The sequence below is a fragment of the Pteropus vampyrus genome, unplaced genomic scaffold (genome assembly GCF_000151845.1).
Source record: "Pteropus vampyrus isolate Shadow unplaced genomic scaffold, Pvam_2.0 Scaffold23, whole genome shotgun sequence".
Classification (NCBI taxonomy): domain Eukaryota; kingdom Metazoa; phylum Chordata; class Mammalia; order Chiroptera; family Pteropodidae; genus Pteropus; species Pteropus vampyrus.
The window spans coordinates 3,739,327-3,759,383 of NW_011888804.1; the positions used below are offsets into that span (position 1 = coordinate 3,739,327).

The 20,057-nt window shown below is 48.7% G+C and overlaps 1 protein-coding gene across 1 annotated transcript in view; it reads left to right on the forward strand.

Moving 5' to 3' along the window:
- The window catches only part of OAS2 (2'-5'-oligoadenylate synthetase 2), a 38,130-nt gene extending 25,893 nt beyond the window's left edge, over positions 1 to 12,237 (forward strand). Inside the window, 9 exon segments of the mRNA XM_023528233.1 lie at positions 1,005 to 1,240; positions 1,730 to 1,871; positions 3,663 to 3,836; positions 5,346 to 5,628; positions 7,329 to 7,516; positions 8,624 to 8,862; positions 9,712 to 9,865; positions 10,949 to 11,032; positions 11,034 to 12,237. Of these exon segments, the coding sequence (XP_023384001.1) occupies positions 1,005 to 1,240; positions 1,730 to 1,871; positions 3,663 to 3,836; positions 5,346 to 5,628; positions 7,329 to 7,516; positions 8,624 to 8,862; positions 9,712 to 9,865; positions 10,949 to 11,032; positions 11,034 to 11,060 (1,527 nt within the window). The 3' untranslated portion in view covers positions 11,061 to 12,237.
- Positions 12,238 to 20,057: the final 7,820 nt, after the last annotated feature.

Genomic DNA, 20,057 nt, shown 5'->3' on the forward strand with positions numbered 1-20,057 from the left:
TTAACTTTAGCAAATACTGCCAAATACAGACGGTCTCTGACTTACGATGATTCGACGTAAGATTTTTTGACTTTACAATGGTGTGGAAGTGATATGCATTCCATAGAAACCATACTTTGAATTTCAGTCTTTTTCTGGGCTGACGATATGCAGTACGATGCCCTCTTGTGATGCTGGACAGTGGCAGCAAGCCACAGCTCCCAGTCAGCCACACCATCAGGAGGGCAAACAACTGATTCTCTACAGCAGGAGTCCCCAACCACCAGGGCCAACTACCAGTCCTTGGCACATTAGGAACCAGGCTGAACAGCAGGGGAGCAGCTGGTGAGTGAAGCTTCATCTGTATTTGCAGCCGCTCCCCAGCACTAGCATCACCGCCTCAGCTCCACCTCAGATCAGCAGGCATTAGAGTCTCATAGGAGCACTGGTCTCTGGTGCCACAAAGGTTGGGGACCATTGCTCTACAGTGCATTGTGTTGCCAGCCCGTCTTGGATACTATGTTTTGTGTTTTCGCATCCCAACGTGTCTACAAAACACCCATCCGTCCCTTATCTCTGGGGGGAAGAAGAGGAAGGCAATGATTCTTGAGATGAAACTCAAGATAAATACCCAATTATGGGCTAATGCGTGTGTTTTGAGCATGTTTAAGGTAGGCGAGGCTAAGCTATGATGTTCGGTAGGTTAGGTGTGTTCAGTGCATTTTTGACTTACGATAGCTTCAACTTATGATGGTAATCTGTGGTAAGATGAGCAGCACCTGTAATTTTCCCAAATGCTTGTACCAAATTACCCGTCCCGTCCCATCCCGTCTGACACTTTCGAGAGATCCACATCCTTGTCAACACTTGATATTGTCAGTCCATCGAATTTTAGGCATGGTGTCATTTTAGTCACTAGTGGGGGACAGGGACTTCCTATGGCTATCTGGTTTCTTGATTTCATACCCCTGTCATTGGAGGAACCGGGTCCCCAAATTAGCCACTGCCCCTTTCTTCTTCCACAGTGCCAGAAAAAGTTGAAGGACCCCTCCCTACCGCCCTCGTATGCGCTGGAGCTGCTTACAGTCTACGCCTGGGAGCAGGGCTGCGGGGCAAAAGCCTTCGACATAGTGGAAGGCATCAAAACGGTCCTGGAGCTAATCACGCAGTGGAAGCATCTGTGTGTCTATTGGACAGTCAACTACAACTTTGAGGATGAGACGGTCCGGAACATCATACTGGGCCAGATCCGATCCCCGAGGTACCAAGCTTCCTACGGCCCTCTCTCTTTACTGCTTCACCTGCATGCCAGACTGTACCCCCTTAGACGCGGGCTCAGCTCTGTCCGAGGATGGACCAGGAGACGGCCGGCAGCAATGAGAAGGGAGGGGAAAGAGGTCTGTCTGAGGGAGAGAGACCTGACCAATGCTTCCCACATTCCGAAGCGTCGTCACATTTTGTCCCCCAGACGAACACTCGAGAAGCGCTTTCCCTTAAAGTGGGAAGGGCCTAAGAGAGAAGAAAGGTCGGCGAGAAGAGATCATTTTATTATATCATTAATAGAACATCTGTCAGGCAGGTGACATAGGACCAGAGAGGCTTAGACAAAATGCCTCAGCAATTGAGAGGAACCACGGAAGTTAAAATCCAGGTTCACAGATGTCCGGTCTCAGCCTCTCTCCCCAAAACTGATTTCTCCTCCTACAAGCAGCCCAAATCATTTTTCTTTTCAATCTAATGGAATCCACAGGCCAGTAATCTTGGATCCAACTGACCCGACCAATAACATAAGCAAGGATAAGGCATGCTGGGAACGGCTAAATGGAGAAGCTCAAGTCTGGTTGAATTATCTCAGCTCGAACAAGTCCCCTGGACCATCTTGGACTGTTCTGGTGTGAGGGCTTTCCAAATACAGCTCAAGTCATGCTGCAGGGGTTGGGGGCGGGGAGCCCTCCCGACACCCAGACCGCGGTCTGATCTAAGATCACCACGTGTCAGCTTCCTAGGGCTGTTGTTACCAAGACCAGTGCATCGGGTGGCTTAAAGCCGCAGAAACTCATTCTGGGGGCTCAAAGCCCAAGGTCCGGGTGTCGGCAGGGCTGTGCCCCCACTGAAGGGGCGGGGGATTCTGCCATGCCTCTTCCAGACCCTGGTGGTTGCCGGCGATCCTTGGCTTGTGACAGCATCACTCCGATCTCTGCCTCAGTTGTCACATGGCCTCCTCTTTGGTGTCTTCCCGATGTCCTCTCCGGACATGTCTGTTGGGGCCCACCCCAAAGACCTCGTCTTAACTCGATGACCCCTTGCAAAGACCCTATTTGCAAATCAAGTCACCTTCGCAGGTACTGGAGGTTGGGACTTCAACATATCTTTTAGGGGGACACAATTCAATCCGTAGCACACCATGAAGGGCCTCCCCTCCCATTAAAATGACAGTAATGTACAAAATTGAACAAAGACCAGGGGCGAGGGGTGGGATGCGGGGGAGACACCTGCAGGTGAAAGAATTCAGTTAATTCTGCAAGAGAGAAAGCAGGTGGGAAGGTGGTAACAGAGAAATGGAGCAGAGTCCAAGGGAAGCCGGTGGCAGTCACCCCCACATGTAGACATGTGGGGTGAGGAGTCACTGTCCTGCCTCCCACAAGTGCGAAGCAAACTGCGTCTGCAGGCTGGCTGGCATCCACGGGGAAGGCCCACCAGGAGCAGGATGGTCTCAGGTGGGGCGTCATGACCTGTGGTACGAGGAGCAGAACCTCCACCCCCTGTCCGAACGCTTTTACCGAAGAGGAGAGAACTGTACTTCTGTGCAGGTGTCAGAACCTATTTAGAAATCGGAATACGGTTTCTTTCCGTGAGCGACCTCAAGTGCAAGGGAGTGACAAGGTCCCGCCTCCCATGGTCTTGTGTGGTTAGAACATTGTCCCTTCGGACTGAACACGCAGTGCCTGTGATCCCAGGACAGCCTCTCCTGGTGCAGGGGACTGAATAGTGTCTGCCAGCATGCTCAGAAAATGGCCTTCTTTAGAAATAGGGTCTCTGCAGGTGTCACTAGTTAAGGTGAGGTCACCTTGGATTCACATGGGCCCTGAATGCGATGACCACCGCCCTTACAAGAAGACACACAGAGACAGGTACAGAGGGGAGAAGGCCACGTGACTATAGGGGCAGGGATCAGAGTGATGCGTCTATAAGCCAAGGGCCACCAAGGATTGCTGGAGCCACCAGAAGCTGAAAGGGGCGAGGAGCCTTCAAAGGAGCGTGTTTAACAGTTGCTGATAGAACCTGGAGAAGGAACAAGCATGATCATGTGTAATGGCAACAAGCAACAGGGAGATAAGGGAGGAGTAAAGGAGCAGAGGAAGCCGAAAGGTCCTGGACATCTGTAGACGATGCAGCCATCGGTTTGGAGAAGGGTCCAGGTCTTTCCTGAGGGGTAACTGGTGTGGCGGGGGGGGCAACTAGGAGAATTTTGCTCCTGGGGGATCTTGGGTACCACCCTAAATTCTCAGGTCTGTTCCTGGGATGTGTCATTGCAAGAAGAAAAAATGACAAAGGCACCAGCATGAAGGATGGAGAACAGGAGGGAGGAGCAGGGGCAGAGGGCCCGAATGGGCAGGGAAGAAAGGCCGGGACGGGCGGGCTGGCGCCCGGGCCACTCACAGTGGGGCTCTTCCCTCCCCCAGCCAGCACCGCTCTCCGAGACCCCAGGCCATCTTCTGGATAAATTCATCAAGGACTTTCTCCAGCCCAATAAAACTTTCTTGGATCAGCTCCATAAAGCTGTCGACACCATCTGTACATTTCTTAAAGAAAATTGCTTTAGACATTCGACTGTAAAGGTTCAGAAGACTGTCCAGGTGAGCGCTGGCCTTTCTCTTAAGGGGTATTCCTGGCAGGGGGCTAAGCGGTTTCTGGAGCACAGCCATGCTCATCCCCTCCAGAGGCTGGAGGGCAAAGGATGAGGGAGGGAAGCTGGGGAGGTCGGCAGATAGGACACCGGTTTTCAGCGGCGGCGCCGAGGCACTGGGTCTGTCTGCCGTTAACAACACACGGTGGGTTCGGTCAGCTTCCGAGAGCTGCCGTTCGGCTTGTAGCTGCATCACTCAGATCTCTGCCTCCCTCTTCCCAACACCTTCTCCTCTGTGCACATCTTCTCCCTTTCTCTTCTCTTCTCAGGACACTTGTCATTGGATTTAGGGCCCACAGAGCCCTAATGTAATTATATCTACAAAGACCCTGTCTCCAAATAAGACCACATTGTATGACCCCGCCAGACATATCGTTTGGAGGCGGGGCTTCCATTCAAACCACTGCAGAGTCTAAGCTTGGTGTGTACTGAACCCAAAAGCGACCTCTTTCCCGTTTCAATGACTGGAGCCTGATTCCTCCCATTAACTGGGCTAGAGATTTCAATGGATGGGGCCGGGCCATTCTTGCCCATGGCCCAAAGGCCACGGGTTGACGCTCTCTCCTCTGTCTGCATGAATGAATTGGGTTGGAACAGAGATTAACTGAGGATCTGTATCCAGGAACTAGAACGCCCTTGCCCTTGCCCCTAACACAGAGCCAGGCATTTACTAGCCACGGGTAAAAGCAATGTTTTCTCTATACAGATTGAATGAGCTAGCCAGAGACAACCAGGGCAATGAGTGTGAGGGTCGGTGCCCAGAGCAAAGCCCACCACCTACAGATAGAGCCCCAGCCTGCCCGCCACCTGGCAGCTCATGTGGGGGCTGCCAGGCCAGGGCCAGGCAGCGAAGAACGGCTTTTACATTTTTGTGGGAGTTGTTGAAGAGGAGAAGGAGGGGGAAGAGGAGAGGGGAGAGAATGGGGGGGCAGAGGCGGGAGGAAGGAGGAGGAGGGAAGTAAAGAAGCCTACGTGGCAGAGACACACGCAGCCTGCAAAGCCTACATTATTCACTACCGGACCCTTTACAAAAAGTCAGCCAACCCCTGAACCTCAGCTACGAAAGGAACCAGGCGAATCAGCGAACAGACGAGAACTTGTAACGTAATGATTGCACTCAGCTGCGTTTCTTTCCGGCCACAGGAATTCAAAGTGAAATATGCTTTAGGAGACATCTTTAGGAAGTTGACTTGTAAAGTAGGTAATCTAGAACCCAGCCTTCGGTCGTTGGTGTGTAAAGAAGCACCTCAAAGGGTGTGTGAACGACCGCCTTTGAACCCGTGTCATTCTATTCATGTGGGAAAAATGGAACACTCTGCTTCGGCCTCAGCCCTCGCCAAACCCTAACTTGGCACCTACCTGTGGCCACCTTGTTAATCGGCCCAACCGGTGCCAGCCCAGGGCGGCGAGGGGCTCACGGTCTAGAAGATTCTGTATCTCAACATGCCTTTCTCGCCAGGGAGGGTCGGCTGGCAAAGGCACAGCCCTGAAGACTGGCTCCGACGCCGACCTCGTCGTGTTCCCCAGCTCCATTAGAAGCTTCGCCTCCCAGATCACCGAGAGGACCAGTATCATCAATGAAATTCAAGCACAGCTAGAAGCCTGTCAGCGGGAGAAGAAGTTTGAAGTGAAGTTTGAGATGTCCAAATGGAAGGCCCCCAGAGTGCTGAGTTTCTCTCTAAAATCCAAAGAACTCAACGAAAGCGTTGACTTTGACGTGTTGCCTGCATTCAACGTGCTGGGTGAGACGCCCCGTCCCTTAGCGTCTGGAGGAGGAAGGCGGATTCGTGAATAATGGTGGGAGGGAGGGGGAGGGAGGAAAAGCCACATGGCTTAGTAATGGGTCATGTGTCCGCTGCCCCTAACCAGTGGCATTAATAACGGCAGCAGCACAGAAGTCCCCCCACCACCACCACCAATCCCTTTTCCACGGTTTAACTTTCTGCGGTTTCAGTTCCCTGAGGTCAACTGTGGTCCGAAAACATTCAACGGGAAATTTCAGAAACAATTCGTAAGTTTTAAAGTGCACGCTGTTCTGTATGGCGTGATGAGATCTCACGCCAACCGGACCCGTCTCACTCCCTTTGTCCAGCGTGTACACACTGTAGACGCTCCCTGCCCATTAGGCACTTAGCGGCTGCCTCGGTTATCGGATCACTGTTGGGGTAATTGCAGTGCTTGTGGTCAAGTCACCCTTGTTTCACTTAATAGCAGCCTCGAAGCACAAGAGTAGAGGTGCTGGCAATTCGGAGATGCCAAAAGGAAGCCAAAAAGGGCTTTCTTTAAGTGACAAAGTATGCATATATAAGAAAAAACTACATAGAGAGCTTGGTACCACCTGTGATTTCAGGCATCCACTGGGGGTCTTGGCGCGTGTCTCCCACAGATAATGGGGGACATACGGTACCTCACACTTGTGTACACTTTCATTCCTCATTTAAATATCCCAAGATGGCCAGGACCCACATCTTATTCTCCCATGGTGTCATTCACAATATCCATCAAAGAATGGGGTACACAAGACTTCTGTACGCATTTATAGATAAAATGCCTCAAGTATTAGCGAAGGAATTTAAGAACAGACTGTGGGAGGATTCTGAGACGAAGACAGGAAATCTGGGTGTTCAACTTTAGTTTTAGGCAGAAATGTCCTTTAGAAATTCAATTCATGGGTGACAGATACATAATGGAGTACTAAAAGAAACAAAAGCTATTTCAGGCATTTTCCGAATTCAAATCAAGAAGACTCTGGCACCTGCCTTCTGGATGGTTCTTAGTGTCTGTCAGAGAGGAAATGACAGTAGAGATTATTTTTTTGTAAAAGCCAAGATATCAAATATTTTTAGCTTTGAGGACCATAATAAGGTGTCTGTCACAACTATTCAACTCTACCATTGTAGCCTGAAGGCAGCACTAGACAACCCATTAAGGAATGGGCATGGCAGTTTCAATAAAACTTTATTTACAAAAACCAGTAGTGGGTTGGATTTAGCCTGGGGGTCGTAGTTAGCAAACTCCCATTCATTGCTGTCCACATGTGTTTCAGTGATCATGGAAATATTCTATACTTCTTCTCTAAATCTATTGAGAGCTTGAAATGTGGCTAGTGCAACTGAGAAACTAAAATTGTCAATTTGATTTCTCTTTTATTAATTGAAATGCAGACAGCCACATGGGGGGGCGGGGAGCAGCCGCCATATTGGACAGTGTGAAACTAGATAATATCTTAATAATACCACTTGTACTCCTATGGACTCTGTCATTTTAAAAAAACATCTCATTACTCTAGAGCCGCTCCCACTGTCTCAGACATAGTAATTCAAACACTCTGAGAGTTCAAAGTGATTTCCCAAAATTAAATTACATTTGTCAGAAGTGTTTTTGAAAACTGTTATTTTCCGTGTATATTGAGGCATAACAGAAATTCTCTCCCCTATGCTAGGTCAACTGGAATCTGGCTCCAAACCCAGCCCCAGGGTCTACACTGAGCTTATCTCGCTGTATAAATCTCCGAATGCCCTGAAGGGAGAATTCTCAACCTGTTTTACGGAGCTGCAGAGGGATTTCGCCCTCTCCCGGCCCACCAAACTAAAGGATTTAATTCGTCTGGTGAAGTACTGGTACAAACAGGTAGGACAGCTCCCGTTCCAGCCGTCTGGTTATTGTTTTTATCCGTTGTCTGCAGCCACTGGGAAACCAGCACTTACCGAGTGCTCCGTGTGCCCACTCTCTCCCACGCTGGAGGCCTCACCACGGTTAGGGGATCGGCCCATCTTTAGTTTTGAGGATCTCTTTGCAGTTCCTGTCACAAACCCCGTTAGGCTGGGTCGGATGTAGGGCTCTTCCTTCCATTAAAGCTGCTACATGGGGTTTTGGTTTGGTTTGGTTTGGTTTTTGCCTTTGCTCTGATGCCCAAAGAATTCTGCAGGAAGGTGAGGTACTCTGCCTATGAGGGGCAGACGAAGTTGGAGTGTGCGTGCCGGCAAGTTGCCAGCTTGGCTTTCCTGCTGCTCGGTGCCCATAACTAACAGTCACAGATGCTATCTCCTGGAAGGCAGATTGAAGCTACGGGTGGTACCAAGGGTTGCATTTTCTATAGTGTGGGGTACGCTGCCTTCACGTCCATCAGCTGTCTTGCACACAGGGTGGTGTCCGAGTATTTTCACGATAACAAACATCTAGCCCAATATCAGCCGTCGCCTGAGATGTCTACTTTCTGTGTCTAGCTCCCTGAAGCCTGAGATGAAGACTGACTTCTATGGTCCTCATCCCAGAAAATTAGAGAAATCGTTCCCCGCCCAGCCCCAGGGTGCTCAGAGGGCTCAGGGCCACAGGGTGACCTCGAATAAGTCACATCACTTCCCCAAGCCTCATGACTTCATCTAAAACGGCAAAATCGTAACGTCTGTTTTGTAGGGTGTTTGAGAGGATCGGGGATGATGCGGGTAAGATGTCTGGTCCCCTCATCAACACGGAGCGGGTTTTGGGTAAATGGCAGCTATATAGTAAAACTCTAGGAAGTCACAGAAAGCTGTGTGTGCTGCCTGCGGGCTGCTGAGTGAAGGCCCACAAACCTGCACTGCCCAGGCCTCCCCAGACCAGTCAACCCCACCCGCCCTGCGTTCTGGGACCCGGTGGCCCCAGGAATCCTTCAAGGCCGTCTCTGTGGCTCTCGCCGAGCTTGTCACGCCTCCCTGCCGTGACCAGTGTCATCTGACGCACCCTGTCTTTCTTCAGTGTGAAAGGAAACTGAAGACAAAGGGGTCTCTGCCCCCCAAGTATGCCCTGGAGCTGCTCACCATCTACGCCTGGGAGCAGGGGAGTGGGGTGGAGGATTTTGACACCGCCGAAGGTTTCCGGACGGTTCTGGAGTTGGTCACCCGATACCATCAGCTCTGTATCTTCTGGACGGTCAATTACGGCTTTGAGGATGAGATCGTGAGGAACTTCCTGCTGACCCAGATCCAGAAACCCAGGTGCCCCGAACCCGGTCCCGCCTCCTTTTCTTGAACTGATTCCCTCCAACACTATTTCGGTGACCTGGATTCTCCTCCCTTGGGGCCGTGATTCATTATCCTCGTGTGAAAACCGAGGCGGGGAGGTGCTAGCTAACACGACCTCCCGCAGTCCCCAGGGATAAAAGCCCAGGGAGGCAGGAGAAAAAGTCACCCAGAAGGAATAGAGAAGGGAGGACCAAGGGCTCCAGGTCCCCAGCGCCCTTGGTCTTTCCAGGTCAGAAGGGAAAGTGTGGATTCGTGAGCAGGTCCGAGAGGTGTTTGTTTGGCCGTGTGTGTCACTGAGAAAAAACGCTGTCCTTCAGAGGCCGATTTCTCCTACAGGCGTTTTATTCAATCGGATTTTAGCTGCCTTTTCAAACCTGCATCCCACAAAACCATCATCTTTCAGGAATAGGAAGGAACCTTAGTATATCCGCACAGAGCCACCAGCCAGGGACAAAAACGATGAAAGCGAGAAAAGAAAGGGGTATTGAGAACGTATAGGGGGGAAAGAACGAGAGAGCATGGCCCCCGGTCGCCTGCCGCGGGTGGGGTCTACTTTACGGCAACATTACAGTGGGTTCGGTGACGTATCCTTTTTCAGTTGACCTGGCGTGGAGGAGAAGTTGGTGTGATGACTTCATGTGCGGAACACGCGACAGCTTCCCAAACGTTTTTGGCAAATTTAATTTAACCCTAGGCAATGGCTTGGAGCTATGTTCGCACACTTGAATTCCTGACATCTGAGACATGGGGACGTACGGTTTTATTGCTGAGGCCACTGGTTCTGAAAAGCACGCCTCTCATGCCTTCTAACCCCTTGTTTAGGCCTGTCATCTTGGACCCAGCCGAACCGACTGGCGACGTGGGTGGAGGGGACCGCTGGTGCTGGAATCTTCTGGCTAAAGAAGCTACAGAATGGTTGTTCTCTCTCTGCTTCAAGGACGGGGCTGGAAATCTCGTGCGATTGTGGAAAGTGCCAGTAAGAATAATCTAAAGGAAATGTCATCCGGAGATTGCCCTGTGACAGGCTTAAGGAGTTCAGCCACAGACAACAGAGAGCCCAATTCAGGAGCTCAGACAACTGCTTTCCTCCCCATTAGCATAAGTTCTACGGCTGGCAATCAAGAACTCTCGTGACAGCTCCACTGTGAGCAGAGTTCCTCCACTGTTAAATTTTAGGGCTGGGTCATTCCTTATGGTCCTGGGCTGTAAGAGGTCGAGCAACATCCCTGGTCTCTCCCCGTGGGATGTCGATAGCACCACCCCACTATGTGACAAACAAAGGTGTCCAGACATGGCCAAATGGCCCCTGGGGCATCCATTTCCCCAGCTCTTTCTGGCTCTGCCTCTTTAGTAGTGGATTCTAGTCCTCGTGGCACTGAAAATGGCTAATTCACCTCCAGGAGGTAGGTTCACGGCCAGGCAGGAAGAACAGAGAGGGGAAGATACCTTCCCAAGGCTATCTTATCAGAAGCCTCATCCAGCAAATTCTCTCGCATGTCATTGCCCAGAACTGTCACGCGTTACTTAAAAGCAGATCCAAAAAGGGGTGTGAAGCCGACTGTGGGTGGGGTTTGGGTCACCCCACCGAGTGTCTGCCACACCTGTCCAAAGCTCTTCTCCTACCAAGGTACCTGCCACCAGGTACACTTGCTTCTCCCTCCAGGTTCTTTCTCAAGAAAGGTTTTTTCAAAGCAGGGCTTCTCGACCTCAGCACTAGTGACATTTGGGGCCAGATCATCTTCGTTTTGGGTGCTGTCCTGTGCATTGTAGGATGTCAGGCAGCATCCCAAGTCTCTACCCACTCAATGCCACCCAATCGTGACCATTAAAAATGTCCTATGGGGTGGGGCAAAATCACCTTTAGAAGAACACCCCCCACTCCGGGGTCAGCTTTAGTTATCAAGATTTGCACTATCAACAGGTACCCCCAAATTATCGCTGGTGATAGTCACCCTCTCAGATAGACTTCCTTCTTTTTTTTTTTTCTGACTGTTTTAACCAATGATTTTAACTGCTTAGGATATGTATTATTCTCACACATCTATTTCTTTCTTTCTAGACAGTGCAGATACCAGGAAGTCGTGGAGCTAGGATGCATCCTACCGTCAATGAGATGTTCTCATTCAGAAGTCGGGGGCTCCTGGAATAAAAACAATGGAAGAAACTTCTAGAGGTCATCTGGCAATTGCTCTTGAAGAATCAGTTCACTGTGTGAAAGAGTAACCCAGACCCGTTCTTTCCTCGAAAGTCCCCACCGCTCCTCCCCTTGCTTCTCTGACCCCTCTTCAAATCAAGACTGCCGTGTCCTTCAGAAAGTCTCATAAAGTCTCGTAAAGTCTCGCCTTGCCGAACTCTCGCTCCACAAGTGACTTTCCTTCTTAAAAATATTTGCTCTCGTCCAGCTTTATGCACACCACACTGCCACCGACCGTTCTATATTTCTCTAATGAGCCCCTTCCCTCCCCTTCAAGTCTCAGATAAGGAATCGCTCCATATTCTGAAAGCGAAGCCCTCGACCTGCCCCTTGGTTCCCATCCCTCAATGGTCTTGCTTTCATAATCCTCCACCTCGCCCACCTCCCTCTGTACACAAAACCCTGCCCGCCTCTGCGGAATGGAAGGTCTTCTAAGCCAACTTCTTCCTAGACCTTCAGACTCTCCAAAGGCTTGAATTTTAACTGTTGAGAGATATGTGTGTCCCGTTGTCTTCTTCAGCGCCTACCTTTATTCCCCCATCCATGAGCGCCTTCTTGCCCCATCTAAAGGCTCCGTCCTCTGGCTTTAGCTTCAAAGATGTTTGAAGGTGTAAATGTTATATACCCACTTAAAGTCTGATTCCTGTCACATATACCGATTATCATATAATAAAGAATATATCTGGTCTTTATTCCCAGTTCCCGGCACAGAGCTTCAAAAGCCCTTGGAATTTCCTGATGAGTGTCTTTTGTATTCATAATGAGCCCCTTCTAACCATCCCTGAGTCTATGCTAATGAAGCGTGGGCCCTTAGATTTCAAGGGAGGGCTTGGCCATTGCCAGAAAGGCCACGCATGTGATTAGAAGGTTGAAAGGTTCGGCCCCACCCCCAACTCCCAAGAGGAGAGGGGGCTGGAGATTGAGCTCAAGCACCAGGCCAAGGATTAATCAATCACGCCTCTGTAATGATACCCCAATTAAAACTCTGGACAACCAGGCCTGGGGAGCTTCCTGGTTGGCCAATATATCAATTTATTGTTATATTCCATCCATAGGGAGAGAAGCTCCTGTGCTCAAGACCCTTTCTGACCTTGTGTTTCTCTTCTTCTGGTTGTTCATCTATGTCTTTTATAATAAAATGATGATTGCGAGTATGTAGTGCTTTCCCGAGTTCTACGAGTCATTCTAGTGAATTACTGAACTTGGATTTGTAGCCACGTTGGACAGAAGTACGAGTGGTCCGGGGACCACACTTGCGACTGGCATCTAAATTGGGGACAGTCTTGCTGGGACCTTGCCCTTTACCTGCAGGATGTGCACTAACTCCAGGTAGTGTCAGAATTGAATTGTAGGACACCCTGTTGGTGTCAGCGAGTTGGCACTGAAATGTTCCACTACTCTTATCTAGAACAAGGACAAAGAAAATAGCTATGACTTGAGGTTAAAAAATAAAAGAATGACCACTGTAAATGGACATCTACTTAGGCTATAACTAGGTCCCAGACCCTTCTGGACATTTAAATTTGCACTGGATACATAGATAGGAAACTATAAGATGCTGCCCCTTCCTCGTAGGGCATATGATGTACCCAGAGGAACTAGAACCCACCTAATTAACCCTAAGTTTCTCTTAAAGAAAAATGAAGGGCAACTTACAGCCATGTGCTAAGCGACATGTATGCAGCAGACAAGGACCAGTGTGAATACAGTGAGCAACTCCGGGTGCCCCAAAGCAAGAAGTCTTTTCAGCAATGTCTTCTCAGCATTCATTAGACACTACGCTCCTTCAGGACAAAAAGAAGAAAGACTTTATAGTGACCAAGAAAGATGTGGTCGGTGGCCATCGCTGGAAGTAACGAGGGCACCAACGTTTTTTTATTTTTTTCCAGAAAATTAGCAACTCACAGCAACGAATAGGACATTATGAACCTGGCCTTTCTTATACAGACTGTATTTCAGGAAAAAAACAAACAGCCGTAAGTGATAAAGGAAGAAAAAGTTAACGGGAGAATTTTCCTTAATATATGTAGACAGGATGACAAATGAGAAACCACCATTTTGCAACTTCCGACGAAATAAACGGTTTAGGCAGAGATTATCGGTGGATGAACCGTGTGATGGAACGCTGATGGGGGATGCTGTACCGGAAGCAGCCAGACACGGTGAGCCTGCTGGTGTGAGGCACACGGCACCTTCCATTAAGTATTTTCGCCAATTTTTTTTTTAAACGGCAATAATAAACAAAAGGAATTGAGTTAGAAAATTCCAGAGGGAACATGTACCCCAGACAGACTTCCGAGGAAGAGAGCAGCAAAGTAAGGAGAAACAAGGACAGAAACGTAGAAGTATGCGCCTTCTTACAACCACCAAGGAAAACGAGCCAAGAACGGAGGGAGAATCCAGTGAAGTGGACTTAAAGGTCAAGATCAGAGGCCCAGAGTCCATTCCTGGTTACCCTGGCAACGAGGGCCCCACTGACATCAAAAAAAAGTACGTGATGAAGCAGAGCTACACTTGGCACATGGCCAGTGGCCCGGGAGGAATCTGGGAAGAGTTTGATGGGCAGACCACGAGTGAGGCCACCGACGGGGAGAATTTGTGGATCAAAGGATTATCTGGAGCCCATAGGCTGGGGGGCTTCAGCCGCTCTGACCTGAGGCTTCTCCAGCCGAGTTGGGTCACATCTGAACAGCTAAAATGTTGTCACTCTTCCGTTCCATGTCGTGGCATCTGTGCCTGGGATAAAGAAAGGTGAAGAAAGCTCCCCTTGTACTCACTGGCCCAGGCCCACCGAGCCCACCCGGAGTCGGCCGTGGACCTGGAGGGAAGGAGTCAACACAGAGAAGGTCCTAGAAACCCAACTCAACCAAGAAGATTCCATCTGAGCACCAGTGGTGCCTAGCATGCTCCCCTTGGATGGTGTGCCTCGGGGACACTGTTCCTTCATCGTGGGTCCAGGCTGGGAATTGCGAGGACAATGTCTCGTGTTCTGAGGGACATGAGCAGGGAGTTGACGGAGCAGGGAGTCCCCACCAGGAAAAGGGGAAAGGCTCAGTTGTTGGTGGGAAAGTTCTGGAAAAGAGATCCTTCCCCATGGTGATGGCTGGAATAATGGGAGCATGAGAGAGCCAGCAGGTGACTCCCGTGAGCTCTGACAGTGGGAGAGAAAATGCCACTAACCCACAGGAGGTCTGGGAAAACAAGAAGGGGTGCGTCAGCCCCCCCCAAAGATGTCCACGCCCAAATCCCCAGAACCTGTGACTATGTTGCCTTATGTGCAAAAGGGACTTCGCAGATGTGATTGAGTTAAGGATCTTGTGATGGGAAGGTGAGCTTGGATCATCCAGGTGAACCCAAGCGAATCACACACGCCTTTAAAAGCAGAGAATCTTTCACACGTGATGTCAGAGAGATTCGGCCCAAGGAGAGGCAGGAGAGGGGATCTGAAGAGGCAGAGGGCCATGAGTCAGGGAATGTGGATGGCCTCTAGGAGCTGAGAGCGACTCCCGGCTGACAGCCGGCAAGGGAACAGGGACCTCAGTCTTGCAATCACACGCAAGTGGACTCTGCCAACACCCTGAGTGAGGCTTGCAAGCAGATTGTCCCCAGAACCTCCAGCCAGGAGCGCAGACCACGCGACACCTTGATCCCGGTCTCATGGGACCCAGAACAGAGAAACCAGACGGGCCTGCTGAGCTTCTGACCTACAGAACCGTGAGACAATGAACTTGCATTGTTTTAAGCCACTAAACTTGGTTTTGGCAGCATCTGTCCCACAGGGGCGGGTAAGCCCCTCGGGGGCGGGTAAGCCCCTCGGGGACGGGGCCCTGCCGGGAGTCTGCATCCCCGACTGCGGGACCACAGTCACTCCACGCTCGCCCAGCCTGTGTCCAGGAAAGGCAGTCCACACCCCTTGCTTCCTCCATTCCCACTGTGAAAGGAAAATGCTGCTTTTCTAACACTTTCATGTAAAATCCCGCTTGCATCTGGTGGGCTCACACTCAGGCAGGATCCCAGGCGCTCCAAGGGCGAGACTCCAGGAGCGCCATCTCCACAGGGCGACGCCGGTCTCCCTCACGCCCGCGTCCTCCCTTCTCGTTCCTCCTCCTCCCCCGCGACTCCCTCCTCCTTCTCGTGCCCGGTCTGCACTCTGCTCTTCGCAGCTTCGCTCTTTGCTGCCATCGTGTGGTAACGGGGAGAATGACATTAGCCTGAGCAGGAGCAGGCGAGACCTAGAAAATGGTGAAGGATGCTTAAAACCGCTGTAATGTGATTAGGGGAGGCGGCTCATTTTGAATCGTGATCCACGCAAGAGGCATCATTCCACAATCTGTTAGTTCCACGTAACGTATATTACCTACTCACCAGGAGCAAAGGACGCAAAGGCGGCCAGGGGCTCTAAAACAACTTTGTTTTCTTTTAATTCGGCTTCCCACAAGCCTAGGGGACACTGGACAGACGCACTGAATTAATCCACTGTAGTGTTTCTGAAATCGTTCTATGCGATCTATTCCAAAAACAGGTCTTTTTCATTGACCTCAAATTGGATCATTAGGGATTCAGGTCTTTGAGTTCTGTAGGCATTCCCACTTTTAAAAATCCCCGATTAAAATGTTAATGCAGGAGATCCTCGAAAATAAATGGAACGCTGTTCATGAGAAAGTTAAGACGAAGATGACAATACTACCCAAAGCGATACACAGAGTCGATGCAATTTCTGTCAAAATCCCAATGATATTTTTTACAGAAATGGAAAAACTCATCTTAAAATTCATATGGAATTTCAAGGGACCAAGAATAGTCAAAGTGGCCTTTAAAAAGAGGAACCGAGCTGGAGGACTCACATTCCCCTATTTCAAAACTTGGTACAAAGCTGTAGGGATCAAAACACTGTGGTAGCTGCATAAGTGTGGACATATAGACCAATAAAATAGACTTGAGAGCCCAGAAATAAAACCTCACTTCAACGGTCAGTTGATTTTCAACAAGGATGCCAAGATTATTCAAAGGGAAGAAAAAAAATAGTCTCTTCAACAAATGCTGAGAAAATTATATATTCATAGGCAAAGAATGAAGTTGGACCCTTACCTTACACCGTATACAAAAATTAACTCAAAATTGATCAAAGACCCAAATTTTAAGAGCTAAAACTATAAAACTTAGAAGAAAACATACAGGAAAATCTTCGCAATCTTGTATTTAGCATTGGTATCTTAAATATGACACCAAAAGCATAAGCAACAAAAGAAAAAAAAAAGATGAATTGGACTTCATTAAGATTAAAAATCTTTTCGAATCAAAAGATACTATCAAGAATGTGAAAAGACAGCCCACAGAATGGGAGACAATATTTGCAAATATGATAAGGGTTTAAAGTCCAGAAAATAGAAAGGACTCCAACGATCAACAACAAAAAAACAAAAACCCAATTTAAAATAAGCAAAGGACTCAAATAGATATTTCTCCAAAGAAGATACACTAATGGCCCATATGGACATGAAAAAACGCTCAACATCATTAGTCATTAGAAAAATGCAACTCGAACTAATATAAAATAATATCGAATGTCAACTCTAATTGAAAAATACAAATTAAAAACATGTAAATAAAAACCACAACGAGATGCCACATCACACCTATTTGGATGGCTATAATTTTTTTTAAAAAAGGAAAATAAGTGTCAGAGAGGATGTGAAGAAACTAGAACCCTTGTACATTGCTGGTGAGATCATAAAATGGTGTGGCTCCTATGGAAACAGTCTAGCAATTCCCCAAAAAATTACACATAGGATTTCCATATGACCCAGCAATCCCAATCTTAGGTATGTACCCCGAAGAATGGAAAACGGGCACTGGAACAGATGCCTGTACAGAAATGTTCACGGCAGCATTATTCACAGTAGCCAAAAGGTGGAAATGACCTAAGTGTCCACTAACAGATGAATGTGGATAAACGAATTGTAATATCCACACAATGGGAAATAATTCAACTATAAAAGGAATGAAGTTATATTCATGGATGAACCTTGGAAAAGTATGCTAAGTAAAAGAAGCTGGACACACAAGGAGAAATATTATATTATTTCACTTACATGATACATTTAGAATAGGCAAATTCAGAGGCAGAGAGTAGATGAGAGGTTACCGGGGGCTGCGGGAAGAAATAATGGAGAATTATTGCTTAATGGGTTCAGAGTTTATATCTGGGATGATGAAAAAGTTTTGGAGGTAGACGTGACAGTTACCCAGCATTGTGAATGTCATTAAGACTAGTAACTGTACACTTAAAAATGGTTAAAATGGCAAATATTATGTTATATATAGAGCACCGCAATAAAAAAAAATAAAAATAAGTGGCACTGAGAAAAAACCACTTCAATGAATCCACTTAAAACGAGAACCAAAATCGTCAACATAAACGAGGCTTGATTGTGGAGCTATCTTGAAAAATAACAGGAATTACGAAAATAAACTTATTTTACACAATATTTGCCTCGTCTTCCATTATGTTCCAATTAATTACCAACTCTCAAAATGGACAAAATGGGGTCTTCTTTCCTTTTCCAATAAAATTGTATCCTTTACTTAGAAACACCAAAACCTGTGTGTGTGTGCGTGCGCACATGCGCACATGCGCACGCACACACACGCACACACACACACACACGCACACACACATCTGAGTGCTAAGCCTAGAGGGATGTTTGCATGCACACAAATTTCATAAGGGTCAGTTTATTGGTGAGAGCCTTTATAGCTTGAGGCCTTTGCTTCTCCAAGATCATAAATATATGGAAAAGTAAAGGTACCCTGGACTCATAGAACCTTAACACTATCAGCAGTTGACAGGGCCAGCTCCATCATTTACATAGACCAGCGTGAAAAGAAAATACGAGACTCCTTGTTCAAAACCATTAAGAATTTCAAAACTGTGACGTTGGAGCATTAAAACCAAGTACACTTCTGAACGAGGGGCCCACGAAACTGGCCCCAGCAACAGCTGAGAACTGGAGGGCGCTAAGCAGTAGCTGAAAATCTAGGAGTGCCCACGTGGACGTACAGAAGAGAGAAGAGATGGGGGTGGGGGGGGCCAAGGTGACAATGGGACTCTGGTAGCTGAGGCAGACACTGTTGCTGACTGACCCAGCCGCCGTTCTCAATTCCTTTGCCTTTCTTGCTTTCTCACTGCTAAAACATTAAGATGCTTCCCAGCCTCCATACTGACCAGTGGAGAGGAAGTCTGCTGGGAGCCTCGGAAAGCTTTTGTTTTCCTGACGAAAGGGACAACAGCCTTGGTTGGCCACCACCACCATGGTCTCTCTTATTTTGCCTCGCACACTCTATCAGGTCTGTATCTGCAATGGTCACTGAGCAAGGATAAAGGACAAGCATGAGGCCCCAAAGCCAACACACTAAGTATGGCAGTACAGAGGTCCAAGCACGGGTCCTCCAAGATGTGGCGAACGGCCGCCATAAATAGCACCCGCCTGCCTCCAGATGTCTTATCACTTGAGAAAATATCTCCCAGCTGAGCTGGGTACCAAACATCCTTCCTCATCCCACAAACTTCTCCCTGGGAATCAAGGCCGGTCTCCTCCGGGTGCTACAGCCACCAAACCCACCCACCTGTCCCCACCCTAACACCACTGTCCTGCAAAGCACACACTCCACACCCACATTCGTCACGGCACTATTCCCAGTAGCCAAAAAGTGGAAGCAACCCGAGTGTCCATCAACAGATGAATGGATAAACAGAACGTGATGCGTACATACAAGGGACTATTACTCAGCTTTAAGTAGGAAGGAAACCCTGACACATGTTATGACGTGGATGAACCTTGCAGACATTATGCCGAGTGAAAAACAGCCAGTCATTAAAAAACAAATACTGTAAAATTCCACTTATATAACCTATCCGGAGCAGTCAAAATCAGAGACACAGAGAGTAGAATGGCCGTTGCCAGCAGAAGGAAGGAAGGGGAGTTAGTGTTTAATGAATATAAAGTTTCTGTCTTGCAGGATGAAAAACTTCTGGAGATTGATTGCACGACGATGTGAATATATGTAACAATACTGAATTGTACACTTAGAAGGGTCACGATGATAAATTTTATGTTGTGCGTTTTAACCACAATAAAAAATAAATTAAAATATGAATTACCTGGAAATCCCTCCAGCATTAGCGCAAATGGCCCCAAAATTGGCCACCAGGGGGCGTTGTGCACCCACTCTCGTTTCATTCCAGTGGTGGTTTCTACAGGGGAAAAAAAACCCTGAAACAAAGTTTGAGCTCCTCCCTCCTCCTGCCCCTTGTCCCCCATCCTATCCCAGTTGGACCAGCTCTGCATTAGCCCCCAAGCTGCACCACAGTTCCACCCTGTCCCACTCATTGCCCTCTGTGTCCCTTCCCTCTGTGCTGGAGACACTGAGGTTCTGGGTGAAGTGCGCCCACCCTCCACAGGTCTGCAGATTGCCCAGGAGCTGGAGAAGAGGAAGAGGTGACAAGGACTCACCTGCCCCCAGGTTACCCAAAGGTGAGGGGAAACTTCAATGGAAATGAGTCAGAGACCTCTTATCTCCGGGGTAAGAACTTCAAGGTCAGCCAGGCCTGGGGTTTTCCCGCTCAGATACTCACTGTGTCATAACCGCCCCGGTGTCAGTTTCCTCACCCGTAATACTACCTGGGAGAACCGGAAGCGCTTAATAAAATCCCTGGTGCCTAGAGAGCACTCGATGAACCGGCTAGTTACCGCTCCAGGCCCGCACCCGACGCCGGCCAGCGTCTCCCACCTCCCTGTGGTTTTCTGCTTTTCTGCCACACGGCAGCCCCTCTCGGGGTACACTTTCTCCTGAAGAAAACGTCACCGTGACCTTCTGGCCACTGGGTCAGTGATTCAACCAGGTAGGACTCAAGCAAACTGGAGCGTCTCATGGAATCCAATACAAATTGAACAGCAAATCGCTGATGAGAGCA